General features: G+C 53.7%; 1 protein-coding gene across 4 annotated transcripts in view; it reads right to left on the reverse strand.

Moving 5' to 3' along the window:
• Window positions 1-6,397: 6,397 nt before the first annotated feature.
• The window catches only part of SLC6A17 (solute carrier family 6 member 17), a 55,535-nt gene continuing 49,160 nt past the window's right edge, over window positions 6,398-12,772 (reverse strand). For all 4 annotated transcript variants that reach the window (XM_024985253.2, XM_024985254.2, XM_024985257.2 and 1 more), the window contains 3 exon segments: window positions 12,160-12,319; window positions 10,800-10,962; window positions 6,398-10,323 (listed from right to left, as the gene is read on the reverse strand). In XM_024985253.2, the coding sequence (XP_024841021.1) occupies window positions 9,955-10,323; window positions 10,800-10,962; window positions 12,160-12,319 (692 nt within the window). In that variant the 3' untranslated portion in view covers window positions 6,398-9,954.

Below are 12,772 nucleotides of genomic sequence, written 5' to 3' on the forward strand. Positions count from 1 at the left end.
ACATGTCTCCAGCCTCGCCCTGGTAAATCTCTGCTCTCTTGGTGTTTCCACACTGCAGGGTGTGTAGATGGTGAGAAGCCTGTGGGGAGATGGGTGGAGGGAGAAGGCTACCAGGGAAAAAGGAGGCCTGGAGATCAGAAAACTGGGATGGAGATAGGGGAACCCAGAAGGAGTAACCGAAAACAGAGGGCCTAGCCTGGGAGAGGCAGTGGGGAGAAAGGGAACTGGGTAGGAGGGCCTCCGACTCAGCACACTGCCCAGCTTCTGGAGTAGGGGACTCTGCCTCAGGCCAGAGGCCTCCAGAGAAGACCTCACCACTTGCTGAAGGTTTTATCCTAGAGCTCTGGGCTAATCTGTTACCTGAGCCTCTCTGAAATTTTCCGGAGAATTGAGCATGTGGCAGTTGGCCTCACAGGGCTTGTCTCCCTCTATTCTGTGTGTATGAGGACCTCCTATTTCCTCAGAGCTCAGAACCCAGGAAGGAGAGAGCCCCCTGCTCAGCCAACCATGTGACAGCCTACTGTAGATGGGTAGGTGCTGCCCCCTGGTGGTGCTAGGATACCATGCTCCAGACCTCACTTGGCTGTGGTCCTGGGAGAAAAAGGGTCCCTCAATTCCAGGACCTCAGATTATCTCTCCCATCTGGGACTCAGCTTGCTCTCTCCCTTTTCCGTTGTTCTAAGACCTTGATAACTGACAGTTTTAAGCAAGACCACAAAGCAGTCACAGTTGGAAATTCTGAATTCCACAAACTTCTTTCCCTTCATTATCACTTTTTCTCCACTTTCCTTCCCTGGACGCCCAAGTTTCTTCTGGCTGGCTGGAAATGACATCCATCTGGGAGCCAGTTCATGCTTAGGTGTCAGCCACAGTGCGCTTTCCTCAGTAGGAATAAAGGTATGGCAAATAAAAAGAAAAGAGAGTAGTGTTTGATCCCAGAGTGGCCTGGATGGGGGGTGTCGGCTCTGGAATGGCCCCTATAAGGCCCTTTCTCTCCTAGAGCTGAGGCTGATACGGAAGGCTTGAAAGCCTGACACCAAAGTTATTTACACTTCCTGATTTCCTACCTGGTGCAGGGCTTGAGCACTTTGGGAGGACATGAGCCACCCAGTCTCCTCTCCATTTTTTGCTTTGGACTCTGGTTGTTTTGGGGGGCTCCAGGCCTAGCAACAGGCCAGTAGGTTCCAAGCCAAGGGCCTAACCATTGCTATTCATATACCCCTGTTTCAGTATTCCAGCTCCAGCCAAGGACTGACCTCTCTTCCCTCAGATACAGGTCAAGGAGCCAGCATCCTCTCCCAGCCTTCCCTGCTTCCCAGACTGGTTAATTGAATTGCTTTATCAGCCATCATCATGGAGGCAGAGGGTGATAGAGCTTTTCCCCTTGTGGAGGGAGAGTAGGGGGGATGAGTGGAGGCTGAAACCTCCTTTGTGCTTATCACTTCACTTTATCTTGACTCCCACCCCCACCCCCAAGCAGCCTGCAGAGACTTGCAGGCTCCAAATCAAATGCTGATAGCCTTCCAGGAGGGATCTGGGAAGAACCCAGACGTTAGGACAGCCCACCAGGCCTTGCAGAGGTCAGCCGGAAGGGCTCTGCACAAGACAGAGACAGGGCTGGGTTGCAGTGAAAATCCTAGTGAAGGTATATTTGGGGCCCCAGGGGAATTCCAAAGATGGCCTTTTGGTGGTCCAGCTCTTAAAGGAAAAGGACCAGAACGGTGTAGACTACAAGCTCAGGCCCAGCCAGGACTGAGAGTATCATAAACCATGAACTTGGAGTCAAAAGACTGGAAGGGACCTGGGTGTCAACTCACAGGCACATTCTCCTTGAGAGAGTCCAGGCCTGAGGAGCAGCAGTGATTGCTGGGAGACTGAGCTGGGCCTGGGGTTGCACCAAGGGTCAAGAAAGACCCAGGGTCCATGTGGCTTCTGCAGGTAGAACAGTATTCATGGGAATCACAGGATTGGGGCAGCTAAGTGGACCCCCAGAGCCCTCCTGGCTCAAGGCTGCTGAGGTAGAGACCTAGCCTGGGGGTAGAGAGCCAGAGTGCCCGTGCACACACAGTAGCTCAGGGCCCAGCTGGTAAGACTCCTTGGCACTCAGTGCTTCTCCATCTAGAAGAGTACAGATTATTCCCACTTGGGCCTAATTCCAGCAAAACTGGTTTATTCCATTAGTGTATTCATTAGTCCCCATGGGCCCGGTCCCCTCTAGCAGGGTCTTGGAGAAAGGAAAGCGGTGTCTGGAGAGGCAGAAAGAACTTTGGGTTCTCTTGGATGCTCATGAAGCCTAAGGGTCCTCCCCTGCTTGGGTCAGCTCTGGGAAGAGCAGATAGACCTAGAAGGCAGCCAGCTCTAACCCAGGGAGCCAAGGGCGGAGCTCTTCTCTGTAGCTGGCACCATGGCTCACATGGAGTAATCCTAATAATGGCTGGGTAGTTGTTAAGTGACAGACATTGTCTTCTCCCCATTTCCCAGGGTTTCTTCCCACTATGTAAGTAAATGCAGGAGAGTCCCTAGCACTGGAGAATATAACAGGGACAGGACATGCCAAGTCAGATTATTATTGCTTCTACAAAAGCAGGGACCCCTGCCTGATCCTTCTTTGTATATTCTCAGTGCTTAGCACAGTCCCAGGTGCTCAGAACATGTGGTTTATGTTTGATGGATGGAATTAATGAGGCAGTGGGATGAGGGTAGAAGAGGGCCAGAGCCCTCCCTGTCAGCATCTTGCTATACTGGAGGGTGCATTAGATTGGGAGAAATGCAGTCTTTGGCTCAGTTTTGCCCCCACTTGGTTGACACTCAGGTCCCTTTCAGCTCTTTGACTCTAACTCCATGGTTTATGAGGCTCTGATTTCCCTGACTGTTCTATGAGAAAGTTGGGCCAGATCAGCACTAAGGTTCATATTCTGGTTACTATTGCTGTGAAACAAATTACCCAGATTTCATGGTGTAAATCCAACAAGCTTTGTATTTTGCTCATGATTTTATGGGTCAGGAGTTAGGAAAGACTATTAGACAGCCCTTGCTTAGAGTCCCTCATACAGCTGCAAGCAGATGTGTCAGCTGGGGCTGCAGACATCTGAAGCTCAGCTGGGCTGAATGTTCACCGTGGTGCATCCATGTGGCTGGCAGTTGATGCTGGTTGTTGGCTGGGAGCTTGGCTGAAGCTGTCAACAGAATACCTGCAAACACATGTCCTCTCTGGCACAGGCTGGTCTCTGGATAGTTGCACTTCTTAGAAGGTAGCTGGGTTTCCCCAGAACTCCCAGTGGGAGTGGCATAACCTATTCTAATCTAGACTCAGAAGTCATGTAGCATCACTTCTGCCATATTCTATTGGTCAAAGGAAGCTTTTGCCCACCAGATTCCAGGGGTGGAGCATGGACTCTACTCCCTTGAGTGTTAAAGAATTTGAGGCCTTAAAAAAAAAAAAAAGCCACCACATGCCTATGATCTGTAGAAGCCTTCTCCTTCTGTCCAAGGCCCTCAGGGTGGGGCTGGGTGAGGCTGTTTGGCTGGTAATGGTTGTTGGGGGAGCAGGAAGGTGTGTGGGATTGGTGAGACCTCCACACTTTGATACTCCCTTTCCTTCAAATGATGCCTTCTCTCCCCTCCTTCCTTGATTTCATTGAGTTTTAGGCTGAGACTGACCTTTCTGAATAGCTCTTGGAGAATGACTCACTGCAAGGGTAACGGGGGCCCTGGAATGAAGCAGGTGCATGAATGTACTCTAGTCGCAAGAAGAAAGGAAGTTGATATTTAATGAACTCTTATTCTTTTCCAGTTTAGAAAGAATTCTATACTGTATTCCAGCAGGTTTACTACAAGGAGTTCATTTTTCCTTCCCAACGTCTCTGTGAGGAAGGGATTTTATTGTTATCCTCATTTTAGAAAGTGGAGGTTTAGAGGGTTCAGGGACTTGCCTCATGTGGCAGGGTTGACAATAGAGCCATGACTCAAACCTAGCTCATGCCACCTGCCTGGGCAAACATGCAGCGAAAGAAGTTGTCTCCCATGTCCCCTGCCCACATGCCCTTCTCTTCCTCCCTGTCTGCTCCCAGGGCAGGGCCCAAGTTTAACAATTCACCTCCTGTGAGAACTTACTTGTTTGTGCCCAACTCAGGTGCCAATGACTGATGATCTCTGCATCCTCCAATACGCCACAATTCCTTTGGTCCCCCTCCCATCAATAGGCGAGGTCTGTATGCCCTTCCATTAACTCTGGGCAGGAGAAGGCAATGGCACCCCACTCCAGTGCTCTTGCCTGGAAAATTCCATGGATGGAGGAGCCTGGAGGGCTGCAGTCCATGGGATCGCTGAGGGTCGGACACGACTGAGCGACTTCACTTTCACTTTTCACTTTCATGCACTGGAGAAGGAAATGGCAACCCACTCCAGTGTTCTTGCCTGGAGAATCCCAGGGACGGGGGAGCCTGGTGGGCTGCCGTCTATGGGATCACACAGAGTCGGACATGACTGAAGTGACTTAGCATAACTCTGGGCAGATGCTGTGGCCCACAGAGTACGGCTGAAGTGATACTGCCATTTTCCAGGCCTGGGCCTTAAGAAATTGGCAGCTTCCACCTCCTGTCTCTTGAAATGGTCTCTCTGGGTAACCTGAGCCATCGCATACAAGTCTGGCCACCCAGATGTGAACTGAGCTATGGAGTCTAGTTGTCTGGGGAGTGCGTGAGCTTAGCTTGCCAACTGTTCTCACTGAGGTGCCGGTCATTTGAATGAATGTGAGTAAGCCTGCCTTGGGCCCTCTGGACCAGCTTATCTGCTAGTTGAATACCACTGAGCAACCTCAGTTGCCACTAGAAGAGCCACACAGATAAGCCCTGCCTGAATTCCTCACCCAAAAAACCACACGGTATAATAAAATGGGTGTTTCAAGCCGCTAAGCTTTGGAGTAAATTGATACATAACAACATGTTATCTCATTCAATCCATTCATTATACCTATCTTACAGACTAGAAAATTAAAGTTCAGAGGGCTTAAATAACTTTCTCTAATTATTCTCTCAGGAAGCAGAAGTCTAGTTGTCATTTGAACTTGAACTTGGGACATCTGACTCTTAACTCCCTCAAACTCAAGAATTTGTGATACTGCTTCTTAGTGAATCAATGTGTCCTTTAGGGCTGGCATTCCAACCCCAAACATTACCTCCAAACAAAGAACTGAATTAATTTTCAAGGAGTGATATTTTTAGTACCAAGACATTCCCCTGTTTGAGAGAGAGGAGATTTGGAGATGGTGGGTGGGAGAGGAGGGGCTCCTTTCTCCAAACTCAGGACAGTGGGTGCTGATTTATTTATCTTTGTATATCCATAGCTGGCACAGAGTCTGTTCATGGTGGACACTTAATAAATGATTGTTCAAGAATAAATTAGCCCACAAAGGAATAAGAGATGGAAACTGTTACGTGGAGTAGGAGCTGGAGCGAGAGGTTGTTATGCCATCTGGTGGCCATTCTTGGAACACCACTTTCTTTTCTGTGGCAGGAAAAGGAAATGCAAAGTTCCTTGGGGGACTTAGGCTGTGTCAGGGATCAGGCAGCCTCATTCTAGACTGGAGTGGGGTGCTGTGGGGTGGGGCCTCCCCCAGGAGCCAGACTTTTTGTTTCTTCCAATGTCTGTGCTCCTTGAGAGTGAGCAAAGTGGCGCTTCCCCTATCCCCCCAGTTCATTCTGTTCTTCAGAGCTGAGCATTCAGCAGATGCTCAATAAATACTTGAGATTGAACTTTGAGAAAACAAGCAATGTACAGTCTCATATTTCATCTCTACGTTCTAATGAAGTTTGCGAAAGAGATAGCTACCTTGAAGAGATGGGCCATTCCCTCAGAATTTACACCACGGCCTGCTCCTGGAGAACTCGCCAGTCCCCTGCTGCCCCCTACCTGAGTCCCAGGCCTCTGGACACAGGCACCTTCCCTCCCCACCTCCACCCTGGCAGAACTTACTGGCTTTCTTCCTGGCAGTAAAGCAGGACAAGAATTTCCCCTATGACATCTTGTACACAGACACCAAACACCATCAGATGGAGCCTCATTTCCCTCACTTGGAAAAACCTGGACAACGGTGCATTTCTGAGCTGTTACTCTGTGATCACAGGAGATCAGACGTGTGAACTACTCGGAATCCATAAGGCCTGCTGCCAGCGTATGTGCTATCAACCATTCTGGACGATTCCTAGGGAAATAAATGTGTGCCCTTCTTCGTGCCCCTCAGACTCCTCAACTGGACAGCCAGGCAGCTTCCAGACTCCCACAGCGGTCCTCACCCACCCCCGCCAATCCGGGCATTCACCCCAAAGCTGTCCTCAGCATCTGTGACTTCCCCATCCCCTCTCCCTGATCCCGGAGCAGGTCAGAAAGGCAAGAGGCGTTTGGTAAGAATAGATGCTTTATTGTACACCATGTGGGGAGTAGAGAGGAAGGAGGGGCTGCAGGGGTGACGGTGCCTCCTCCCCTCCCCTGGCCGAGCGTCCTTGACCCAGGGTTCTGACCAGCGTGGGACACGTGGACTGGAATCGCTCTGAACTGAAGCCAGAACTGAAAGGGTTGCTGGCCGTGTGTGCTTGGGTCTGTACAAAGCAGTGCCTGCGAAGAGAAGGGAGTCTGGGCTCTCCTTCTCCACCCCCAGTCACTAGGCCCCAGTGAAGGGGCAGCAAGCCCCAGTGAAGGGGCCAGGCGGGGGCTCAGGGTGTCAAGCATGTCCCAACCTGTATTCTGGTGGCAAGAGGTGGGGGTAGTGCGGCTGAGAAGAAGGGCAGAGGGCAGCCCCCTGCCTGTAACACTGCAGGCCTACTCGGGCCCGGACTATGCAGGCTCTGACCCCTAGCCTCACGTCCTATAGGCTGACTCGAGGGGTCTCTTCCTGGCACTAGGAAAGCAGCAGTCCCCACGGACTTACTGCTCAAGGGCAAAAGTCAGTCTAGTGGGCATCAACCTGTGTGCCCACTTGTCCACCCAACATGGGTCTCACTCAGGCTTCAGGTTGCCTCAGCAGAGAGGGCTCCCTGAGCAAGAAGCTGGTGATGGGGGCTGGAGGCCAGGCAGAGGTGGGACCAGGGACCAGGGACTCCTTCAGGGACACCCCTGCCCCACCCTGCCCCGCCCCGCCCAGGAGTCTGCTCTGTTCCCTGTGGACACTGCATGGACAGCACCAAAGTGAGCCACCTGGGGACTCTGTGCAGGAACACAGGGGCCCAGCCCTCTCTGGCCACCTCCTGCTCCTCCAGAGAATTTGGGGCTGGCTCTTACCTGTCAGATGCCCCCCTTACCCTTGACCCCACTGGCCCCGCCCACTCCCAGCTCTCCTGAGAGTGAGCAGAGAGGTGTGTGTGTCAGAAGCACAGAGGAGGGGCAGCCTTCTCTAAGCAGTCAGGGATGTCTCAAGGGCAAATGCAGGACAGAGGCACTCTGAGATGAGGCCCTCTGGGGGCCTGAGCATCGTCAGAAACCCAGCACTCTCCCAGGGGATGAAGAGCTTGTGACGCCAGTGGGTACAGCCAGAAGTCTGGCTGGAAAATAAATGTGCAGACTTCTCCCACCCCTTAAGACCCCTGATTTCCTGTCTCTGGCAAGCCTGACGGTGTGAAGGCAGTAAGTCACCAGCAAGAGGCATATGCTTTTCTCACAGGCTTCCCACAAGACTTTACCCTGAGGCCTTGCCCAACGTAGCTGAGAGGAGGAGGCAGCATGGTCTTCAGGAACGTGCACACTAGGAGTCATAGATCAGCACCCTACGCACACCCACATATGTGCACACACACACACACACAAACACACACGCACACACACAAAGCTCTGGGCCCTACGTCTAATGGCAGAGACACGACGGGATGGGCCCAGCCTGCAGCAGCAGCTCTAAGCACTACCAAGCCCACAGGATCAAGCAGACGGCCCCAGCTCAGCCACCCTGCCACAGGCTGGCACGATAGGGCCTGGTCCAGCCACACGCTACAAAATTAAAAATATATCAAATATACAATGAAAATAGATCTGTACAGCACTGAGGATGAAAATAGTCCACCAGCCACAGTATAATATTGGGTTTGTCATTTAACAGCATTTACACCCACATGTACAGATTGAATATACAATAGAAACAGAATATATAGAAGAGTATATATAGTAGTGTCTCTCCTAGGGCCTTGCTTTTCCTGTTGCTATTTCTGCTCGGGATTAGGCATAGGGCCAGGTAGGAGGTGCTGTCAGGTGAAGGGGTGCCTAAGGCGGGATGCTGTGCCCCAAAGCTCATGTCTTTGTGTAGATGTGGGCCCCCCCTCCCCTCATACACTCAGGAAGGATGGGTGGGGCTGAGAAGGCTGGTAATGGGAGCATGTGCGGGGGAGGGATGAGGAAGAGAGATGGCGAGTGGACCCCAAATGTGGGGGGGGAAGCCAAGGGACTAAGGGGTGAGGAGAGGATCTGGGGCTATTGTGCCCCTGCCAGTGCTGAGAGCACTCAGAGGCACAAGACTGACTCAGGACCCTCTGTGAAGGGAGTCAGGCCGAGCACCAGGGCCTGTCCCCGCCGTGCCCACCACAGCTCTCAAAGCTGGACGTCTGCTGTCCCAGCCAGTCTTGCTCCCTCCCTCCGTCCCTTCTCTCCTTCCTTCCATCCACCCATCCTTGCATCCTTTCATCAGTCCATTCATCACTTCGCACACTTCTGACCTCCGATCAGAACCTAATCCTCTTAACCTACAACCCTATCCTGGGGGAGTGAATGTAAGCATGGGTGGGGATGCTTCAAGGCTGGGACGCAGGACAGAGTCTCGGCCCTTGCCCTGGGCAGCTTCGGTGTCCCCAGCACTACATGTGGCCCTCCCTACCACTGGCCAGGCAGCCTGGGAAAGGTTTCTGAGGTGTCCACACATGCCGTGTACACCGGGTGACTGTGCTTATCCAAGGAGAGTGGCGGTGGCCCAGCGGGGCAGTGAAATTATCACTTTCTCCAGGTGTGAGCCCCTGAACTCCAGGGCCCCCTGTTCCAGGAGAGAAGCTGCCACTAGCAAGAGAGGCAGGCCCTGGGCGAGAGGGGAGGGGGTGTGCTTCACAATTGTGCTCCAAATCACCTGAATTGTGCTGGGAACCATTAGGTGTGCTCTGGAAACCTCTCCTCTCCGAAGGCAGAGGCAGAGGCGCCACTCTGGGCTCCAGGACAGGGGTGGGAGGAGGGCAGGCAGGCTCAGCCCTAAGGGAGCGGGGAATGGTTCTGGGGCCAGTCATCGCCCTCTCAGGCAGGAAGTGGGAGCACTCCCCACCCACCCCAGGCAAGGCCGAGGACACTGGAAGGTCCGTCTTGAGCTGGGTGCTAAGGTGCTTAGGAGCTCCCTCATTTCACCACCTCTGCTGCCGTAGCTCATGCTCAAACCATCGGGAGCCATCTGCCTCACCAAGCCGAGCCTGGGGATTTCTGCAGACTCCATCCCCAAATCAGAGCCCTGAGTCCTGGCACCTCTGTCCCATCACTAACCTGCAGTTGGGCACCTCTGGGCCAGGACACCCTGCCTAACCCATCCCGATGCCCCTCACCACAGCCACCACCTGGCAGCACAGACCTAAGGGGCCCCAAGACCTAAGAACTGCAGGCACCAGCAAGAGAGGGAGGGACTCGAGAGCAGCTGCTTGGAGACTCCCCTGTGCCAGGAGTTGGGACTTCTGGGTGGTTCCAGCTACTCAGCTGCAATTTGGTAAGACGATCTCAGAAGGTTAGCTGGGGTGGGGGCTTAGTTTGGGGGACAGAGCTTCTCCCAGCCCCCACTCAGATCTAGGGAGCACAAGTCGGCTGGGACAGGGGTGGGGCATGAGGCAGGGCAGAGCCCCACTCCTTGGGCTGAGGGCCTGGCCTGAAGGCGAGGTTAGATGGGGACACGTGGGCTGGCTGGGTGTGTGTGTTGGGGGTGGGGGTGAGGCGGGCAGAGCAGGGCAGTGGTCACAGCTCTGACTCAGGGGTGCCGGCCAGGAGGTAGCCGCTTCCATAGCGTCCATTGGGGTTGCCGCTGGTCTCCAGGGGTGATGTACTGCCAGGCCCTAGATAGGAGCGGTGAGTGGGCATGGGGGAGGGTGCCTCGCTGGGCACCTTGCTGAGGATGAAGCGGGTCTCGTCGTTCTCCTCCAGGTTGGAGATGTCCTTCATCATGCGGCCCTTCTTGTAGGACACGGAAAGGGTGTTGGAGCCGTCAGAGAGCAGGTGGAAGTGCCGCAGGACGAACACCACAGGGATGGGCAGGACGGCCACGACAATGAGCGTGATCAGGATAGCCATTGCCCAGTTGGGGAAATACAGGTAGCGCTCGGCAGCCTAGGGGTGCACACGGGTGAGCGCTGCTGCCTGCCTCGCTCTGCAGCAGCCTCACCCTCTCAGACTCCTCCCCACTCCCACCCCTCCCGCACTGCCCAGGCACTGGCAGAGATGGGGTCATCAGGCGCTGATCCTCGGGTCAGCTGGTCCCCTTGGCTAAGGGCTGAGCCTCCCCAAGTTTCTATACTTGTGTAAAGTTGGGCTGGTCACAGAGTCATCCACAGGGAGGGGAAACATGGGTTAGAAAGACTGGACAAGCGCATTCAGCTTTCTGCCTGTTTTCCCATGTGTGTGATAGCAATAAAACCACCTCTCTCTTTGGGTTGCTGAAAAGTTACAGATCAGATGTACAGAGCCCCTGGTGGGGCCCGGCATCGAGTAGTCGCCCTGTAAGGGTTTATCTCTGTTTCCTGTTGTATTAAAGGCCTGGGAAGATGCCACCCCAGATCCCTGGGGTTTCAGGCCCCCGCTCTCACCTCCTCCCTGATCCAGGCGCTGTAGCCTGGGGGCGTGACCCCAAGCTGGATGATGCTGGCTGTGGTGAGCACAGCCATGCACAGCGGAGACACGAACTTCCACATGTAGAAATAGAAGCGGTAGGGCTGGAAGCCCAGCATCTCCGTCAGCTCCTGCATGAACCTGCCAGGAGCAGCAGACAGTCCAGAAGTTGGCACCCCCACTGCACTTGCCCAATACCCCCAGACTCCTCCTCTAAAGCCTTCACTCACCAGTCCCTTCTCTCCAGGCTCTTCCACTCTTCACATTCAGTACATTATTCTGTGGCCCTGCTGGCCTCTGAAAAGCCTCTGCTGACCTCCTCTAACTTACTCTGACTATGTCACATCACATCTCACCCAGGGAAAGGGTACAGGCCACAGGACATGCCCTGGGCACGTGGATAGGCTCCAGAGGGCTTTCCTGGGCACCCAACCCCACTCACACCGACCTGGCTCTAGACTCCCCCTGCTGGAAGAGAGGTAGAAGTGCCTGTCCCTGGCGTCCAAAGGCAGAAGGCTGCCCCGACTCAGGTTTCTAACCATTGGGCCTATGGGTGGAATTCGGAAGACTGGCAGACTGTGTACATGAATAGCATTTAAAAAATCATCTTTACCTCAGTAACACCTAACTGAAATCTTGTGTTTCTTTCTATTACAAGAGCAAGCAATGACAGCAGTATTATCAGTACCCATGAGGCTGTAAAGAATTGCTTAAATCACAGATATTTTATCACAATACAATTGAGATACCTACAAATCTCATTCATGCTCATCACTACTTAGAAATTACCACTGTTATTAGACCCACAGCTAGATCTTGTAACTTAATGCAGTTAAGAATAAAGCACACGTGTAATCACAGATTTAAAACATTATTAAGGGCTTCCCTGGTGGCTCAGTGGTTAAGAATCCGCCTGCCAATGCAGGAGACACGAGTTCGGTCCCTGGTCCAGGAAGATCCCACATGCCTCAGGGCAACTAGGCCCATGCACTACAACCACTGAGCCTGTGCTCTGGAGCCAGAGAACCACAACCACTGAGCCTGCGTGCCTAGAGCCCATGCCCTGCAACAGAAGAAGCCACTGCAAGGAGAAGCCCACGCACTGCAACTAGAATGGCTTCACTCTAGCCAAGCAGCCTTGGGCAATTGCATCCTCTCTCTGAGACTTGGTTTCCCTAAATGATCTGTAGGGGGGCACTTTCTGGCTAACATTCTGACTCTGTGACCTCCTGCCTAAATCACAAGCAGCCCTGGAAACACAGCACTCTCTAGGGAGTCATGAGGGGACAGACCTCTCCTCCTGTTCCCTACCTCTCCCCACGCACCCCCACCCCTTACTTCTTGGTCCCATAGATCCAGGCCACCGCGACATTCTCGAGGATGACGATGACGGTGAGCGGCAGGGTGGCCGAGTAGTCATCAAACATGGTGACGAAATAGTTTCCGGAGCGCTGGACGAACAACAGCCCCACGAAGAATGCAAAGACACAGCAGCCCACTACAGAGAGCCGGGAGGCCAGTGTGGGGGCAAAGGTGCAGGGTGGGTGGGGCCTGGGGTGTCTTCAGGGCCCCCAGGTTCCTCCCATCCCAGCCCTCCCCCCAGCAGGCCTGCAGCTCACCCTCCAGAAGGCCCAGCCCTGCATGGAGTGGGGCAGGGGTCCAGATGCCCAGGTTCTGAGCTCCCACTCCACTAGGTGGGGAGCACCCTGGAGCTGGGAGTGATCAGGATGAAACAGGGTGCAGGGCTGGCAAGGAAGGAGGCCATCCTGCCCAGACACCTCAGCAGGCCCTTGGGGAGAGGGGCAAGTGAACCAAGAAAGAGGCCTATTTCCCAGCCCAGGTTTGGCACAGATTCCCAAATAGCCTTCTCCCTTCTGGCTCTGAACTGCTCTTCTTGGGGTGGTTCCAGATGCATCCCGGGTTGGGTGGGGGTAGGGCAGCTTTCTAAGTA

Source organism: Bos taurus, chromosome 3 (assembly GCF_002263795.3).
Source record: "Bos taurus isolate L1 Dominette 01449 registration number 42190680 breed Hereford chromosome 3, ARS-UCD2.0, whole genome shotgun sequence".
In the NCBI taxonomy this organism is placed as follows: Eukaryota; Metazoa; Chordata; class Mammalia; order Artiodactyla; family Bovidae; genus Bos; species Bos taurus.